This window comes from Podarcis pityusensis, assembly GCF_964106645.2.
Source record: "Podarcis pityusensis genome assembly, chromosome: 12".
Classification (NCBI taxonomy): domain Eukaryota; kingdom Metazoa; phylum Chordata; class Lepidosauria; order Squamata; family Lacertidae; genus Podarcis; species Podarcis pityusensis.
This window is the reverse complement of record NC_138037.1, coordinates 37439181-37459277: the sequence shown is the minus strand read 5'-3', so window position 1 is coordinate 37459277 and position 20097 is coordinate 37439181. Positions and strand designations below refer to the sequence as shown.

The window sequence follows — 20097 nt, the reverse complement described above, 5'->3', positions numbered from 1 at the left end:
GATTCCTGCATTGAAGGGGGTTGGACTAGATGACTCTCGGGGTCCCTTCCAACTCCATAATTCCACGATTCTTTGATTTTGTTGGTGCTCAAGATGCTTCAGGTGTCTCACAGTAAACAGGAAAGGAACGGAATTATGCTTTTATAAATGCTTATGGGGGGATTTTGGCACTCCATTTAATATGGAATGAATTGTTTCAGAAACATGGAGAGGGTACCTGATCTTGCCAGGAACAACTGATAGGGGTGGCATGTGAGAGCAAACCTTTAGAGATTCTTAAATGAATCATTTTAACCTGTATTTATTTTTTCTTAATTTTTCCTTGTAGATTCAGGGTTTGTGGGGGTTTTCCATCTCAAATGTGTGTTTTTTCATAATTGTTGAGGTCTCTAGTCCGCTGACTTGATTAATTGATGTTCTACCCGCAGAAGGTAGCCATTAATTATTGCCTAGGGTTGCATCAATAATTATGTTTTCCATATAAAAATTAACACAATAAGCGGAAAATTATCATTGCATGTGATATTGGACCTGTACTTCTAGACTGAGGGTCATCAATAATAAAATAAGTGGCAGTTCTATGTCTCCAGAAGATTGCACACAATTAAATAGAAGATGTGTATCTGTGTTTTCTTTGGTGTACAAAGTTATTTGCAAGGCGTTGGCTGTGTATGTCTAAATCACATTTGAAGTCCACTTTCTCCCACAAAGAATTCTGGGTACATTAAATTGAGAATGTACATTCAAATACGTTATGGCAAAAAAGAGAGAGAAAGTTGCCTTCAAGTTTGAAAGACCAATTTAGTCTATCATATACTTCCACATGTAAAGTGAAAGCAAACAAACAAGTATCTAACTGTGCTGATAAATGTTTGGGTCAGATCTTCTTCCTGCTCTGCCCTTGTTTCAACACAGTGTTATTTATACATAAGTGATAGTGCTGAAAAGTTATGCATATTCTATCTCATTTTTCACTTTAATTGCCTACATGAAGTTTCTGAGAGAGCTTCAAAGGTCATTTTTTGTTGCATTGCTCGTATCTGAGGAGCAAGGTGGTCATGCAATTAGTTTTCTTATTTGAAATAAAAAAAAATCTGATATTGAAAGCTCTTAAACAGTCATAAAATCCATAATATGACTCAATAAGCTTCTTCCAGAGCAGTATAAAATTCATTGTTAAACAGGGAATATTGCTTTTTATCTTTTGTTTTGCTTGTTTGTTTTCATTATCTAATTTGATGTGTGGTTTTACAAGTGAAATATCCAGGGTTCTTATTAGTAGCATTTTCCTGTTAGTTTGCTTGCATATTAGTTTTCTGATTAGGAAATACGGGGTTAGTCATATAGTTAAAACATGTAAATAAACAAAGCAGTTTGTGTGTGCAAAAATGTCTTCATTGTTTTGATGGATGAAATTCACATTGAACCTATTTGGTTGATGAAATAAGCAATTAAAATAACTAGGTATAATCAATATGTTGTTGAGTCACCACTAATACACACACATACGCATATCTGCTCCACTCACAGAATGGGATGTTCTTGGCTCCTGTAAACGGAAGGCCAGGCAGTTCTGGATTTATGACATACATTGGTTGATGAGCATTTCCTCTTTACTGGATCTTGTGTGCTCTGATGTTGCTGAATCCCCTCCTAGCAAAGTCATTGAGTGCATGCTTGCCCACATTTTTGTGGTGAAAGTAGCAGGTGAATCAGAGGTGTGCAGCAAAGCCTGAAAATCTGCTGATGTGTTTTTTTGTTTCTGCCATTTATATACCACCTGATTGTACAAATAACCTCAAAGCGATTTAGAAAAATAACAAGATTATTTGTAAAAATGAGGAACACTGAATATGTAGCGGGTTATCCTCCCTGCCCCCAAGCAGATACATACATATGGTATTTTACTTGCATAGACACTTCTGAATCAGGTTGTGCAATCACTTCAATATACATCTCAGTTTAAGGTGATTAGTGAATAATTTGATTTAAATTATACTTTCTTACTTTTTTGGCCTCATAGGATCATAGGAATGATGTGTTCATGTGTACTTCCAGTTTGGGTATTTACTTTCTACACAGACAAGCCATTTAATCCCAAAGATGCGCTCATCTGGCAGCACTGTTTTCAGTATTGTTGCTTTCTACTAGATTTATCCATAAAAGACTGCAACAATCTTTGCAACCAGGTTAAACTACAGATAATCCTACTTGCGGGTCACACGTTGGAAGGCAGCAATCCAGCCCCAGGTGTGTGCCAACAAGTGATGCTTGAGCAACTTTTTCCTTTGTGTGAATTCCAAAATGAACTGACCTCATTCACATCAGCGGGACTAACATGCAGGTCAGAATGTAGCTCCTTTGGATTTCCCACTGCTCCAAATTTTGCAATACAGTTCTCAGCTCAAAAAAGTTGGGTAATGCGTTTTAAAATGCGTATATTTAGACACACACAAAAAATGTCGAGAAGCACACATTTGAAATGTGGATTTTTTGCGGGTTTCAAAATCAAATGTGCATCTTAATGTAGAATGATACAGACTTGTGAGGGGACACATGCAAAAAGTGACAAGGACCGGAAATAGACTTGTCCGTTCAACCCTAGTGTCAGCCACCCCCGCCGTGGTTTCTTATCCCCATTGTGGGACTACAGATGCCAGTAAACAGGCGTATGCATGCGCATTCCTAATAGCACACACCTATGATGTTAGTCTTCTGCATGCAGGGAGTGTTTAATAAGGGGAAGTGTTTGGAGATGCAGCCCTCCCCATAATTACCTTGTTATTATGATTATGATTAGCATTATTATTAGAGGACTTATGCATTGTTTACGTGTTTGCTGCTCTGGGCTCCTTTGTGATGGAGAATCAGATAAAAATATTATAATAACAACAACAACAACAGTATGCCTTTTAGGGCATGGTCTCTGGAATTTCATTTCATTTGGCTGCACAGCAAAGCCCGAAAATCTGCTGATGTTTTTGTTTGTTTGTTTCTGCCATTTATATACCACCTGATTGTACAGATAACCTCAAAGCAATTTACAAAAAGAATGAAATAACAAGATTATTTGTAAAAACATTTTTTAAAAAGTATATTAATGTGTGTTTGTCACTCAGATATGATCGCTTCTAAATGTTCAGTGAAGTGCAAGCTTAAAAGTCCAAATAAACAAACAGTTTCAGTTCCTCTTGTTTTTAAAAAGGGAAAGGAAACTTTTTTTAAAAAAAAAACAACCTGGTGCTATGGGACACTGGCAGACTGATCCCTTGGTTAGTTTACTGCATAATCTTTATAGCTGCCTAGTACAAAGCGGTAGGTTCCTGTTCTGTTTGCCGTTGAGCATTGAAGCCTTGTTTGAGGGGTGGTGCGAAGGGGAGCACACGGAATGTAAAGTTCTTAATTGTGCAACAGGAGCCATAAAATAATGAGGCATTAGTACCACACACTAACTCAGGAAGCAAGTGGGTTAAGGTGATGCTTGGTACATGACCAACAACTGATCTGTTCAGAATAAATGACAGCTGTAGCTGTTTTACGTGCACTAGTCTGTGGTAGCTGCATTAAGGCTGCTCCTCCCCCTCTCTCGCCCACCCCACAAAGGACCAACAGAGTTGAAAAGCAGCTTCACAGCAAAGGATTTTCAAGAAACATTTGTCATCTGCAGATACATTTAAGTCCCTGTGGGTATCCCATGTGAAACTGTTTAGACTACTTTCAGTTAATTTTACTACCCAGCTAATGCTTAAAGAAAAGTTGAAAGCCTCGACTTGGCATTTTTATATGCCTGTTTTGGTCTATCTTGCTAAGCTAGCCCGTATCTGTTTGGAGAGCACTTCCAATCACTGGCCTGCTCCCTCCGTGGAGATAACTTATTGCAACGCACAGAAATCGAGATTGGGAACAGAGCTGGCTGAAGAGCATATCTGGAGGAGGAGGAAAAATTAGTGAAAGGAATTTCATGGATAAGGGAGGATGGGGAGAAAGGGTGATAGGTGTGAATGAACAACCACAGGGGAAAGAACACAGGTGGTTATGTGGGCCCGAAGAGGGGAAGCAGGAAGTAATGGGAAGAGGAGGCATGTACTTTGCATTCTGGCCAGACATCTGCTGGGGAGGCAGTAGAGGTGGGCAGGATGTAAGCAAGAATATCGAAAAAAGAGAAGCCAAGGAAAGCTCTTAAAGTGGCAACTGCTGGTAATTTTCCATGGAGGTCACTTGCCTTTAAATCCCCAAAGCCTTGTTATCTTTGATGAACAGGGCTAAGCAAGGTACCAATAATGTTGAGCTGTGTCTAGGCACACTGGTACACTGATTATGTAAGAAGCTGAGTTTGTGCATGTTAGAGGAGCTGTGTTTTCTTTCGGTCAAAATCTGGGTGCATCTGGAAATTCATCAAGCAATTTCAAGGGTTTGATAACGTTTACTAACAAAGTGATCATTTCACTCAAGGATGGTTATCGCCTCCATTGCTTGAACCTTGGTTGGAAATCTCTCCTCCCACAAAGGCATGACATCAAGATAGTTGCAGATTCTATACAATCTATAAACTGGGGGGGATTCCCAAAGTAATTCCGAATAATTTTCAGTTTGAAATTTCCACTGTTATATTTATAACCTGTCCTCTTTGCAAGGTCTTTGAGGCAGGTATTAACTTTCATAAAAACAAACTTCCTGTTGTTGGTGGTGTTTTTTAAAAAGAAAAAAAAAGATATGCCCGTATGATATTTGAAATATTTTATTGAAATTTACCTGGCACAACATGTTATAGAGTAAATTTGTGGACAGTTATGTGCAGACATGTACAAAAGACCAGTCCAGACATAGACAGATCCATCCATTGGCTGGCATGCTTACTTCCAAATAGTTCCATTGATGAAATGGCTCTGGCTTACTGTTTAGGTCACCACATTCTAATGACAAACTGGTAGCAAACCAGAGCCTCTGTGACCCATTGTCTGTCAAAAGAAAGCAATATAGGACTAATGGTCAGACTTGGTATAGTATAGCATCATACACTCAAATATTCAATTCTGCTTTGCCTTAATGTAGCAAAAGGAGGAGATTAGCACACTGGTTTGGTTTTTATTGCAATATTTCCCTGTTCAGACTGGAAAATCAATTTTGGAGGGAATAAATTTTCCTCTTTGTTTCTCCTTTTCAAATAGAAATATGCCAGTGGCATGTATTTTAGTGTCTGTGCACGCACACACAATTTTTGCTTTGAATTTCTGAATGATAGCTTCAGAAAATAATCTGTACAGACAGGACGGAGCTTGAGAAAAATCAGGACTGGAGCATTGGCAGGAAATAGGTAATTGATCTCAATAGAGCAGTCTAAATTGGTGCTTGGGGTGTGTGCCTTGGTTTTGTTTTGTTTTAAAATGGACATATAAAATGCCTCAAGAAACTGAAAAAGCATTGCTAATTAAAGGGGCTTCCCCTCCTAATGTTTTCAGGTAGGCCAGAATTATCTTTGCAGCAACCTAGCTGTTGTGTTTGAAACAGAATGTGCTCCTGCAGCTAAAGCAGAATGCTACTCTTTGCTAGCGAGGCAGATGTGTAGCCCTGCCCCTTTTGTCAATGAAAACCCTGAACACTCCTTAACTGCGGTTAGATTACACAATCTTTTATTTGTGTTTTGGTAGTGTTTCACTATTCTTCAGGACTTTGTCATCCTCCACCTTTAACGTATGTTCACAACGTTCCACATACATTTCCCGTACATGATTTCAAGCATGGTAGCAGCAGTGATAGTGTGAGTGGAGAAATCTGCCATTGACCTAATACTAGGATGCTTCTGTACAGTTCAAGAAGATGTGCTACTTGTGCAGTGATTTGTAGAAGTGGGCCATAAGAAAAGTAATCCTGGCAAATCCTGGCTAGACAATCTTACTACAGTGGTACCTCGGGTTAAGAACTTAATTCGTTCTGGAGGTCCGTTCTTAACCTGAAACTGTTCTTAACCTGAGGTACCACTTTAGCTAATGGGGCCTCCTGCCGCCGCCGTGCGATTTCTGTTCTCATCCTGAGGTAAAGTTCTTAACCTGAGGTACTACTTCCGAGTTAGCGGAGTCTGTAACCTGAAGCGTCTGTAACCTGAATCGTCTGTAACCCGAGGTACCACTGTATTTGGTGAATTTGTAGCTGGTTCACTGACCAAAGCCAAAGAGTACTCGCCCTTGTCACCCTGGAGTATGCTGGAGTATGTTGTCAGCAATAGGTACCGGTAGATGACACGCAGCTCTACTTCTCTTCTACATCTGCAAGTGAGGCAGTGGATGTCCTCAATTGTTGTCTTGCCTCTACAATGGACTGGATGAGAGCCAACAAACTGAAGCTCAATCTAGATAAGAATGAGGCACTGTTAGTGAGTGGTTCCCTAGACTGAATGGTTCAGAAACTTCAGGTGGTGCAGAATTCGGTGGCAAGGTTGCTCACTGGGGCAAGGTGCTCTGAGCATGTAATGTCAATCCTGGCCCAACTGCACTGGCTGCCAATTAGTTTCCAGGCTCAGTTCGGGTTTTGACCTATAAAGCCTTAAACAGCTTAAGATCGCAGTACCTCAAGGAACGCTTCTCCCCATACAAACAGACCCAGACCCTGCAATTATCATCTGAGGTCCTACTTCATGTGGTTCCCTTTATAAAAGGTTTAGAGTGTGGCAACTAGAAAATTGGCCTTTTCTGCAGTGGATCCCCATTTGTTGAATGCTCTCCTCAGGGAGGCTCTCTTGATGCCTTCATTAGATATCATTTAGTTGCCTGGCAAAAACTTTCTCTTTAGCCAGGCTTTTGGCTGATTAAACAATTGATTGCCTTATTAATGTGTTTGTAGAAAGGGAGTTATTGGTTTTGGGGGCGGGTGTTATGCATTTACTATACTCGTTCTGTATTTTTATGTTGTAAACCTCCCTGTGATCTTCAGATACGGTTGCCATATGTCTGGAATTTTCCGGACACAGCTGGAATATGACAGTCGGAAACAGTGTCTGGACACAAATCGCTGCAATGTCTGGGAAAATCCGGATGTATGGCAACCTAGCTCAACAAATTTGCCAAAAAACCTTTTGTGTCTGGATTTACTTTTTGAAATATGGCAACCCTACTTCAGATGAAGGGCAGTATACAAATTTAATTAATAACAATAATAATAACAATAATCCTGGACAAGTGGGGTGTGACAGTGGTCTGTCCTGGGCCTGGTATTATTCAGCATCTTTTGGCTTGTATTAAATAATAGAAGGGGTTTTCATCAAATTTGCAGATATAAACTGGGAGGGGTACCTAATACTTCAGAAGATAAAATCAGGTTTCAAGATGACTTTAACAGATTGGAGAACTAGGCCAAAATGGTTATTCTGCTTGTATCCCCACAAAACTTTTTTTAAAAAAATAAATATGTGGTTAAAGTGTAACAGTTGTTCATAATATTGTTAAACAATTTCCCCCACTTTTAAAATTTAGGTAAAAGATTCTGCCTAGTTAAAAATGTTGGGTACGAATTTATGACACACCAGGGGGATTCTGCATTCTTAGAACAGAATTTTATTATAACGTGTTTTAAGAGCCAGCTGTACACTAGGTTACAATAAAGAGTATTTCAGGAGCAATTCCACCATTGGTGGCCTATCCATTTGCTTCACATGCCTTACACAATTAATTCACAACACTTTATGGTGCCCATAATCTTGCACAACATTTAGCTGGCCAAAAAAACATTATATACTAAATGGCATTCTTTCATGTCATCCATGGAAGGCAATTCTCAACAGATGCGATTGCACCTCAATAAAGAACCAGTTTGTTTCCTTAACTCTTGTTTTAAGTTTATTTACTTGGGTATGTGTACATTATCAGATGGCTATTTTCTCTGTTTCTATATCATGTCCTATTTGTTTTCCATTTTTGCGATTTAATCCAATTATGATGTGAACTAATAAAAAATCAATCTTTTTTAAAAAAAATGGTATTCCAGTATGTCTGTTATTTCAGAATGAAAAAATAATCTGTCCTGTATATGATTTGAAGAACCGGGCATCAGATGCCTTTTTTATTCATATGATTTGAATCCTAATTCAATCAAACCCTCTTAATCATATATATTTTGTTACAGATACAGACCCGCGTGTATTGGAGAAGCAAGAACTACAACAGCCAACTTATGTTGCTCTCAGTTACATTAATAGGTAAGCTGCTTTTATATATAAATATGAGCCTATGTGGCTTTGAATAAAGAGTGGTTTTCTACAGCATCTAATCAATTAAAGGCTATGGATCTGTTGCAGTGAATTTCTAATGCAATCACAAGGGAATGCGGACAATATTGCACACTTCTGGAAACATTCACTATTATAGAGTTAAACTAGTAGATATTAACAGTGATCTTTAGGCATTCCCTGCTCATTTCTGGAATGGCTATTTGATGGACGTAGTTCCCACTTAGAGAACTGTTGATATTACTTCTACTTAAATAAGCGCAGTTTAGAAATATTTTCAGAAGCATTTGTACCCATTGCAGAAATTTTGGTGAGCTTGAGATGAACTGTAAAAATACTACTAATGGTTTTACGGCTGCTCAACTTCTCAAAGTGTTATACTTGAAGCCCATCCAAACTTTGAACTAAATAGGGTGGTGGTGTTTGTTTTTATATCATTTTTAAGCAAAAGATACATTAAAAGAACCAATATGTTCCTAACCACCACCATTCAAGAGATTCCCGAAACAGTTACATCATAGGAACAAAGAGCCCCGCTAAATCAGACTGAGCGTCAATGTAGTCGAGAATCTTGCTTTGCAACTGTGGATAGTCAGATGCCACCAGGAAACCTACAAACAAAGCATGAAGCAGGAGTGGTTAAGCAATGGCTCTGCTGATGTTGCTGAATTTCAGCTCCCATCAGCACCAGCCAGTATAGTTTGTGTCCAGTGACTAATTCCTGCCCAGCACAAGATGCTTTCTGAGCAGTGCCAACCATCTTTGGGAAAATGTAGTGCATAGATTCCGGCAATCACAGACTTGGCAACAGTTTCTTCTGCTGTGATGTCACTCTTCCAGTGACTATGCTTGCAAGAAATGTCGCCTGTTCTATACATTATTGCCCACTGCATGCAATTCCATGAACATGCATTGCTACTTGATTTCCATGAACATGCATTGCTACTTGATTTCTTTTGAAGGGCCCTAACGATGCAATCATATATACACTTTATCTTGGAGCAAGTCACATTCAGCTTCAGTGAGACTTCCTTCTGGCTAAACATGCGTACAATTGCATTCTAAATTAGGTTTCCTGTCATATGTCTATATTGACAAGAGTACTTTGTAATTGGGAATTCCAGTTTTTAAATGTTTGGTTCATTGCATATTGTTAGTAGTTTTCATCTTGCCATCTTTCCTGCTATAAAATCCAATGTGTTCCCACTTTTCTCAAAGAAAGAATGGTATCTTGTGTTCTCTTTACTTAATGCACTGTTATTGCTTACAGTTCAGGGAAGGGCTTCCAGTAGCTGCTGGATTGAATATTTGTGACAAAGCACAGAAACAGCTGGTTCAAAGTAACACGTCACTTGGCAGATAATATTATTTTTTTGTCTGATCTTATTTTTTTTATATGTTGGCAGTGACCAACTGGAATCATGTGTTTTTATTCTTGTAGTCATATATTTACACCCTTCCCTCAGACTTGGTTTAGAGAAAGAACAAGACAAACTTCAGATGGTAATTCAAACAATGTGCACAGAAATGAATTTATTTATGAACAAGGGAATGAATGGCTTGTGGTTATTTTTTGTAAAAGGAACAATACTGTTGGGATATTTTTTTGAAGGGGAGGCAAGTTGCAAGAACCAGATAATTCATTCAAAATGTTAATACGTTCGACTTGATAAGATGAAAAGATTAATTTTTACCTCTATAAAATGAAAAGCTGTGAATATACTTTTAAAATGGAAAACATACCAAATGTGTTCTAAACTTAAGACTGTGTCTGAGCATTATGACCTGAGATTGCAGGTGATGGTTTGCATTATAGCATACTCATCCATTTGAAAATATTTAAAAATCCATGAACATAGAAAGCTAGCATGTCAAGGAGAAGACTAGGCTAGAACTGACAACTAAGTTTCCATGGGGATTTTTTGGTGGTGGTGGTAGGGAGTCCCTGCATGAACTCAGATGTGGGAGAGTCAAAGCACAGGCTTACCATCTCAATGAGAACTGGTCTTAACAAGTGTGACCTACAACAAAACGTAGCATGGGGTGCTCCTGTTCATGGAGCCAGCCAGCCATGCCCCTTTTTAGCTCTGCCCACAACAGTCAGTTAGCATTGTGTGGCAACTGAGCATGCTCAGTCCTCATCGGTCTATTTTGGGGGGTTTGTCCCCTTAGTTCCGGCCCAAATGGTGATGTTTCATTTCTTTAGTACTTCTTGCAAACTTCAGGGTTCCCTAAGCCTAGTGATACCTCCTTTTCGTGCAGGTATAGTGCTGTTTTGACTGCATAAGGATCCATACTTGAGAAATGAGTTTGTCCTAGCAGTTTGAAAGCACATCAAAGTGCAAGTAGATAAATAGGTACCACTCCAGCGGGAAGGTAAACGGTGTTTCCGTGCGCTGCTCTGGTTCTCCAGAAGTGGCTTAGTCATACTGGCCACTTGGTCCAGAAGCTGTACGCCGGCTCCCTCGGCCTATAGAGCGAGATGAGCACCGTAACGCCAGAGTCAGTCACGACTGGACCTAATGGTTAGGGGTCCCTTTACCTTTACCTTTATGCCTGTATGGGATTGATCCATAATTTCTCCTTGAGAAAGTACCATGTCATTCTGAGGACTGATCATTTTGCATGTGACATTAAAAACAACACATTTTAGTCTTTTGTGTGATACTCGTTCAATACATAAACATTGTCTAATATGTAAACACGTGTTTGATATGTGGTCCTGAGGTATAAAGCCACATAATGCAGCAACCTTGCTTAAAACTAAGCAGGTCTGGATCTAGTCAGTATCTTGAAGGGAGACAGTCTGGGAGTCTTATGTACACAGCCTTGAGTTCCATGATGGAAGAAAGGTGAGATACACATGTAATTGGCTGACTGTAATGATTCCAAGCCATCTGCGTTGTATTTTCACATTATAAGCCTACTGAAGCCTTATTTGGACTGCAGTCCTAAATAGACGGAGGGATTGAAGGCAGTTCCGTGCCCATACCCAGCACCCTCACAGGCTTGAGCCAGCAAGGTGGAAATGAGGGCAGTCAAACACTTTTGCATTCCTGCACCCATTTCCTAGTTTAACCCCCCCCCCCATTTTTGTATGTTTTCCCATGCAATGTGATATAATGGGAGAGATTTAGACACACTCCTGAGAGTGATTAAATTTCTCCCTGCTTTAGGGGCACTTTGAAGCATTGGAACGGTGTTTAATTCTTGGAACCAAACTGCTCCCTAGACTTTCCCCATTCTGCCCCCTCCCCTAAATCCTTCTTTTTGGCCCACCAATATTGACTCTAACATTGATATCTAACATTGCCTGGTCCAGCCCATCAGTGGCTTTAGCAGCAGCAGAAAATGGGGGTACAATATAGGGTCTCCCTCTCAGAGACTGGATATCGGATAGAGATATCCCATCTATCCCATATCCCCTGGGGGTGCCCTCCTACTGGCCATAGGATTGCACTCTTACATGAGTAAATTACATTAAGGCTTGCTCGCTTTAACTAACATCTGTATATACACATAGCCCTGGATTTCAGTAGATACAAAAGTGCAAAATGCCTTTTCAAATGTTGCTTTTTTGATTTCCCCATCAATAACAGAAAACTTTGCAGTGGAAATGACTTCCAGTTTCATGTCTGGCCTTTTGCAAACTCAGCTGTTTTAGATAACCAGGGTAAGGTTTAAATAACCAAAGGCCTGTTGCCTACACCGAACATGTACATTGTTAGACGTCCGCCCAATTCTGTTTAAAATGTAAACTTATGATTAAAAGCTCTGCAGTATGAATGGAACTGATTGTCTTTGGCACACAGGTAATAAAATGTTTGGATTTGTTGGTTCCATGAACTTGCGGTGTATCAGGGGAAAGGGTATTTATAGTCCTGAGCATATGGTACATATAAATGGGACTAAAATTAGGCCGTATAAACTTCAAAAATAATAATCTGAGTAAATATCAGAGTGCATTTGTGGCCTTTCTCCATTTTTCATGTATTGCACTCCTTCATTTTTACCAGTATGGAAGGGGTGTTAGTGGACCCCTTAAATTGTTATCCATTCTCCGTGTGTGTGTGTTTACAATTTTTGTGGGATTTGTGGGTTTAAAGTCTCATTGACTGTGATACTTTAGTCCAGATGGTTTTGGCTTTATATAATTTACTTCTTGAATGTGTGGTCTTCTAGTTGGGAAAGCCCTGGTGTGGTACGTGGGGTGAAAGTTGCGTTGCCAACAAATCTTTGTTACACTTTGGGTGGCAAATGTGAGTATTCATGATGCTTTGCTAATGTTTCACATTACTGACAAAGCAGAGAGGATCTACACACTTGGTGTCGGTCCTGAGCAGCAATAATGATTACCAAATGGTGTTAAATGTTAAGGAAATGTGATATTTACTCTTCCTTTAAAAAGTCAAGTCTCCATATTGCAAAACCCATCACTCCAGAAACATAATGCATATTCATACTTGATAGCAATAGCTCCAGCCAAAATGAAGGAAATCCTCAGCTACTGGTGGTTCATTCTGTCTTGGAAGGTATTGTAGACCCCTCTGCTGTTTGTGTTAGCGGCAAATGGACAGCAGGCTTCTGGAAGATTAAAGTTATGACAGGAGACGAGAGGCCATCTTGTGTTGACATCTGGCATAGTTTGGAAGAGATAAGAAGAGATCATGGTTGCTTATACTTATAGATTATGCTGCCAGTACAAGCTGCACAGTCTCAGAATATTATTCACCAAACTGATGAGTTGATGCTCAGTTTCTATCAAACAGGTTTAAAGCACAACATGGGTTTATAGGAAGGGTTACGGTGGTCTCTCTCCCGCCCCCCAATGTTTGGATACTAATGGAAATGTAAAACTCATTTGGGTTGCTCCTGCTGACCCCCACTCTTCACACATTCAAAGGTTCCATTTGAAAAGACCCTATGCACACACAGATGTGTGGTCTGATACCCTTGACCCTATACATGTATATGTGTTCACTTTTGGGCTCCGTGCAAATGAATTCAGGGAGAAAAGCAGCAGCTTAATGGTAGAACAAAGGCTTTCCATGCAAAAGATTTATTGTTCAGCCTCCCTAATGCAAGGTATAGCTGGGAATGACCCCTGTCTGAAACTCTGGACAGCTTGGGCAGTCATTGGGTCTGACTCAGTATTGTGATAGAAATTCAGAGGTGTTTTCTGGCTTCCCATAAGAATAGGCACAGCTTTTATATATATATATAATTACTATTTATATATTTTAGGTAGGTTTGTGTGTGTGTGTGTGTGTGTGTGTGTGTGTGTGTTTTTAAACGACAGTTGAGGCCCACAGCTGTTAGGCTGCTGAATGGAAAATAATATAGTGCAACTGACTTTCAGGGTTGGTGTGTTGTGCGACAAGCACACAGAGGGCAATGAGATTGAGTGTTTGTGGGGGGGGGAGGCTCGGTTAATTTCATTGTACACAGGTTGTACATTGACAATAAAGGTATTATTATCTAACTGCAGTCTCCCATAAATTGTCAAGCAAGCTTTATGCTTGTAGTGGAGAAAATACAGACCTCTAGACTGGGGTCACTGTACAATGGCTGCAGTCTGTTGCACATTTGCCCATGCTTAACCCTCAGTGGGGTTTGTGACAACAACTGTGCGCTGTATTTGCAATTAGTCTATGTGAGGGGAAATCTGATTGTTTGTTTGAAGAATACAATCAGAAATTTTTAGTGTCACAATGAAGAAGAGAAGAAGAAGAGTTTGGATTTGATATCCCGCTTTATCACTCCCCTTCAGGAGTCTCAAAGAGGCTAACATTCTCCTTTCCCTTCCTCCCCCACAACAAACACTCTGTGAGGTGAGTGGGGCTGAGAGACTTCAAAGAAGTGTGACTGGCCCAAGGTCACCCAGCAGCTGCATGTGGAGGAGCGGAGACGCGAACCCGGTTCCCCAGATTCCGAGTCTACCTCTCTTAACCACTACACCACACTGGCTCTCAATGTTCCTGAAAGTCTCATTAATGACAATTTGGACAGAGTTACATAAGCATTGACAGTATTTGGTGATTACTGTCCAAATCTATTTGACTTTGAATATATGGCTATGGGTATTACTTGCACTTAATTGCTTAGGATAAAGGCAACTTTGCACACCATGACTAAAGAAGAGCCATGCTATGTAATTCTCAGTTCCAAAATCTTTTCCGTTTGTGTCTCAAGCGGCTGGAATTCATCGCTCTTACTGTGTTACAAGTCTGTTGGGACTTTTAAAACTGCTTATTCAGATTTTACTGTTTTGGGCCTACAAGAGCTTGTTGCATTAACTTGTAGCTTGGAAAGGAATGAAAGAATTTTACAGTATTTTTAAAATAACTGCCTAGTAAATTATTGCAATAAAAGATCAAATTTTCTCAGTATCATCTTTTCAAAGCAAAGGGTGGCATCCAGCTACGTTTTACTCAGAGAAGACCCATTTAAATGATTGCAGATGACTGAGTTAGGTGCATTAATTTCAGTGTGTGTCTACTTTAAGTAAAACCAAAATCATCAGGTTGGTATGCAGGAATACATGAAAATCAGGTTTCAGTTGAGCTTAAATGGAAGAATAGCTATATGTGCTTGTTTCTGTTCTTTAAAAAAAACTTAGATCCATTCCCAACAAATCTGAGGGTCAGCAAATAACCCCAAATTCCCTAAAACACTGTCGCTATTCTTTTGCTTAACTGGCTAGAAGTGGAGATTTGATTTACAGCGAAAAGAGTGTTGGGGAAACCCAGCCAGATGGGTGGGGTTAAAAATAATATATTATTCTTATTCTTATTATTATTATTATTAAGGGGAAAGGATGTGTCCCCCACCCTCTTATTTCCACTGCCCTTATGTGCTATTATGTAGCGTGCCAGGAGGAAAGGTTTGATGTGGTTTTCTGAAGTACTACTATAGTGGCAGAATAACCCCTGGGGAGATCACACACCCACCACACTGGGGCAGCCTTCTTGCTTTGTGTTCCCACCCCTGCTAGCCAGTAAATGAATGCTATTTTAGCGTTGGGGACCGTTGAAGAGGGTTTGTTGGGATGGAACGACAGGTGTATGTATGTGAAGGAATTCTTCTCCGGCTCAGATTAAGAATCTGAGAATTTGTAAAGCTTGCCTCTCTTTTGATGTTTTTTTTCAAGCCCAGTTTGGGAGAAGTTTGCTGGCATCTGTTATGAATATATGGAGCTGCCAACTCTTCCTCCCATGCAGAACCCCTGTACATAAACAGACAGGAAAGCAAGCAGCTTTCCCAATAGCTGCGTTTTGGGTATGTCTTTGTCGGTTTCATTGCTGTTTTTATTCCCTGAGGGAACATAAGAAGAGTCCAAGTGGATCACGCCAAAGGCCTGTTCTGTCAACCAGATGCCTATGAGAAGCTTGCAAGCTTCTAAGTGCGACAGTACTCTCCCCACTTGTGAAGGTCTGCTTGGTTGATTGTGGAGAGCCAAGAAAAACATAGAAATAAACATGAACCATGGTCAACATGGCTTGCGTACTGTGAATCCAGATCACGAACTCCATCACTTCATGGAGACTCTAGATTTTACCATTCTACTGCTCTGCCCCATGTTGTGGTGGCTCTTGTTTTTCTTTTTTATATTATCTCTAGATGCACAACCCCACCTTTTAAAAATTATATGTAGGATCCCTTGCCACATGCACCTTTGCTATTTTGAATTCCTCCTTTTCTTATCCCTTTTATATATCACTGCTGCAGTGCTGGCATTTAGTTACAAATAACTTTTTCCCCATTCCACTTTTACCAATACATACAGTGACTGGGTTTAGACATGGAACAAACAGATCAGGAGACATATTTAAAAGTAAAATGAATGCATGTTAATTTATTAAAGCTTAATAATATAAGAGGAGTTTTTGCAGTAAAATGCAAAATAATGCCATGTGCAATATTTGTTTTAAGATTGGTACTGTTACTTTACAATAAAGTAATACACTTGGCTTATCTAAACCAATAGCCAGTTGTTCTTAAGCTCTCCTCCCACAGTTAACTCACTGTATGCAGAACTTGAATAATCCTGAAGTGTTCACCCCGGTTGATTTACAGGCTTCACTGAGGTCTGCACCCAAAACATTGTTGTTTTTCTAAGAGAATAATCACGAACTGACAATCTGATCTCGGCTCCCCTGGAGGACTGCTGCTGGAGTCTTTTTTCCTCCCTGCAAACCTTCTCAGCTTCACCCTCTGGTCATTTCAGCTCTTAATGCCCTGGCTTCTGCTTGAACAGCTGCCTGCTGTCATAAGGATCGCTCAGCCCTTCTCTGGCTTGTGACTGCTTCTTCAGCTCTTACCCACACCCTTTTCTGCATCTCGTTCTCAGTCCCTCTATGACCATCTCCCTCCAAATGCTGTCCCTACCCTTTTATTCTCTTCAGCCAGAACTCTCTAACCAATCACAAGGTGTCCCCCCCCCTGAAAATTAGACATCCCATTGGACCCTACCTAAGGATCAATGAGCTTATAAAGGAATGTCCGCTAAAGGACCTATCACTGCTTGACCTTTGGGATTCTACTGATTCATATAAAAGCTGAGTTCTACAGCCAACTGTTGTAATGGGAAACCTGACAAGATAATAGCCATCTCTTTAGTAACTGTACCAGCACAGTTATTTCTTGGGAAACTGCCAACTGAAATAATCCCTTTGCCCTGTACCTTCCTGGATTCAGCTGGGGCTAAACTGCCAATCTTTTTCTTCTTATTCATTTAACCATTTACAAACCAAGATGTTTTTCATACTTGAACAGCATCTTTACATTTAAACTTCTCTCGTAATGTTACAGTTACTTCATAGATACCCATTAGGGGTTGGTGAAACTGCTACTAGTCAAATGCTCTTCCCATCTTCTCCCTCTTTCTCCAAGTTCCTCTGTGGTGATGTCTCTGTTGTCCACATTTAGTGTAAGGTTAATAAGACAATATTCAGATTTCCCATATAAGGAGTTGAATGTATAGTGTGTAGTTATTTTTACCTTCAATATTGAGGGTTGTTTTGCTGTTTTTTACTTTGTTTACATTGTGGTTTTAGGTAGCATCTTTTAAACTGTATTTTGTAAACTGCTCTAGAACCCTGGTTGGTTGGTTGGATGAAGGATGGTTTAAAAGCTGGATGTCAGGGAATGGACTGAGGGGGATTGGACTGAGGAGGAATGGTGGAGACCGCCCCCTCCCCCTGAACCTTCAAGAGAACAGGAAGGCAGTATTGATTTACAGCAGTGGTTTGAGGGTCACAGCTCAGAGACAGGTGAGCAGAAGAGTTGGGAGGTGTTGGGCGAAGAAAAGGGGGAGACAGAAACAGAGCAGCCAGCTGACACGTTGTCACTGGAAAGCATTCCCGACCCCCCCTTCTCCCAGAACCTGGTGTGCTTTGAAAGTGGAAGAGCAAATGACTTAGAGACAATTAGCCCCTGGCAGCCACCGTAAGGGGAAGTGTTGTTGCTAGGAAGCAAGGGGGGGGAGCTCAGTTGGAGCAACGCCATTATCCGATCATCTCTCTCTGTGAATCTTGAATAAATACATCAGTAAGAACTTCTTGTTTCTCCCATTTCTGGCATCCAGCCGTGAGGGATCAGATTCCTTGAAGTCTGTAACTGAATGAATGAATCTCTGTCTCATAATACTGTACCCTGACTTTGATCGTGCACAGTCAGGGGCTGGGTCATGAATGTCTGACCAGCAGTACCAATAACTGGAGTAGAGTGCCTGGTGCTTACCCACAAAAGTGGCTTGTACTTTTCTTTATCTTCAATAGTCTCCCATACCCCCTGGTATCTACACTGGTCATTACATCACTTTGAGATTTGTGTAGAGCTTGTGCTGATTAGGAATGCAGGCTAGCTAGAAGGTAAACTATGCAGTGGAAAGATGGATGGTGAAAAATAAGTTGAGCTTGGCTCCTGGCAAGATGGAGTAATTCACATGTATGAGAACTTGGTCAATTACCTACCCTGGATGGGACTGCATACTGTCCAACATTTTCTCACCCAAATCTGGGGAGACACACACACACACACACCATACTTTTTGAGTTTGGTCAGTCAACCAGCTCCAAATATATGATAAAGGTAAAGGGTAAAGGTACCCCTGCCCATCAGGGCCAGTCGTGTCTGACTCTAGGGTTGCACACTCATCTCGCTCAAGAGGCCGGGAGCTGGCGCTGTCCGAAGACACTTCCGGGTCACGTGGCCAGCGTGACGAAGCTGCAACTGGCGAGCCAGCACCAGCACAGCACACGGAAACGCCGTTTACCTTCCCACTAGAAAGCGGTCCCTATTTATCTACTTGCACTTAGAGGTGCTTTCGAACTGCTAGGTAGGCAGGAGCTGGGACCGAACGACAGGAGCTCACCCCGCTGCGGGGATTTGAACCGCCGACCTTTTGATCAGCAGGTCCTAGGCTCTGTGGTTTAACCCACAGCGCCACCCATGTCCCAAAATATATGATACAAAGCCCTTAACAACTTGGGACCAGGTTACCTGCCAGGTTGTCTCACCTCATATATGCCCACTTGACCGCTTCAAGTCTGTGGAACAGGCAAAAGAGAGAGAATGAAAGAGCTGGAAAAAGAGAGAGAATGAAAGAGAGAGAATGGATGTTCAAGGGGAAATGATAAGGTTTAAGTGCAACCTGAATGCAAAATTAGGCCATGTTAAACTTGTGAAACATTTGAATTCAGTATTTGCCACACTAATATGACATACTACTGGCACAAAGATCAGGCCATTACATTAGGCTCATTTATTTTAAAAGAAAAAACAATGCCATTCTAAAATGTCAGCTTTCCAGACTTACCTAGAATTTGAAACACTTCTCACCTTTATTTTATGGAGCTGTCGTATTTGAGCCAAATATCTCTCTGTTACTGGTAGTCTCATGGTGAAAAGTGTGCTATATATCTGAAAGAGAGACGGCAGTTCTAAATCAGTTCTATTGTCTTGAGATAAATTCCTCTTCTCTTGCTCTCCTCCATTTATTCAATCAGTAGGTGTAGGATCTTAGTCAATGATCACAGCCCCATCCCTTGGCATTCACTCCATAGGTCAGAGATGAGAACAGCCATATTAACTCCTTTATATGAGCAGGAAACCAACCTAACTAGGGCGGAGAGGGTGAAGTGGCTGCTGAGTGGTACCCACAATTTTACAACTTTATTAATAGAGTTGTTCTCCATTAATAAAGTTGTTCTTCTCTGACAGCTAGGAAGATTAGGGCAAAGAAATGAGATTAATTAGCAGTTAATTGTAAAGCGGACTTGGATATCTAACGTACACAATCCATACGTGACTCCCTTCTATTTTATCTGTCCTTGTGGTTTTACTGTATATTTAGTGTCTGTCGATGTCATGGCTTCTGACTAGCAGTGGCGCCCGGTGCACTGCACACCCCCCCATCCCTGCCTTCCTTTGCTACTGCCAACACATCACCCCCCTCCTCGATCTACTCCCCCCCTGGCTTCAAATCCAGGATTGTAATAAGGCTCTCCAGTGAGGGCTGTGTGATGACGTTCTTATGTGTTTATCATAGAGAGTGATATGTGGCCTTTGCTTCCTTCCAACTTGCTGGTTCAAAAAAGTGTCATTGATGCACACTCTCACGTGCATGAGCATGGCGTCTACAAACACCCATCTCTATTTAGTTGTTACCTACTCTTTGTTTGGTAGGACAAAGCTTAATAGTTGCTGGTTTTATGTACATGAAAACTACTCTCATTAAGCTGAATGATGCGTTGGCAGGGGTAGTAATACTTATGCTTAAATTCTATTCAGATAGCTGCAATCGTAAATGTATATATATTTTTCTGCCAAGAAAATAGTGCTATTCTATCTCTGTGTCCTATATTCAGATGTTGTTT

General features: G+C 40.6%; 1 protein-coding gene across 1 annotated transcript in view; it reads left to right on the top strand.

Moving 5' to 3' along the window:
* Window positions 1-20097, top strand: part of JAZF1 (JAZF zinc finger 1) — a 131529-nt gene that overhangs the window by 66538 nt on the left and 44894 nt on the right. Inside the window, exon 2 of the mRNA XM_080975083.1 lies at window positions 8116-8188. Coding sequence (XP_080831209.1) covers window positions 8116-8188 — 73 coding nt within the window. The remainder of the gene's footprint in view (window positions 1-8115; window positions 8189-20097) is intronic.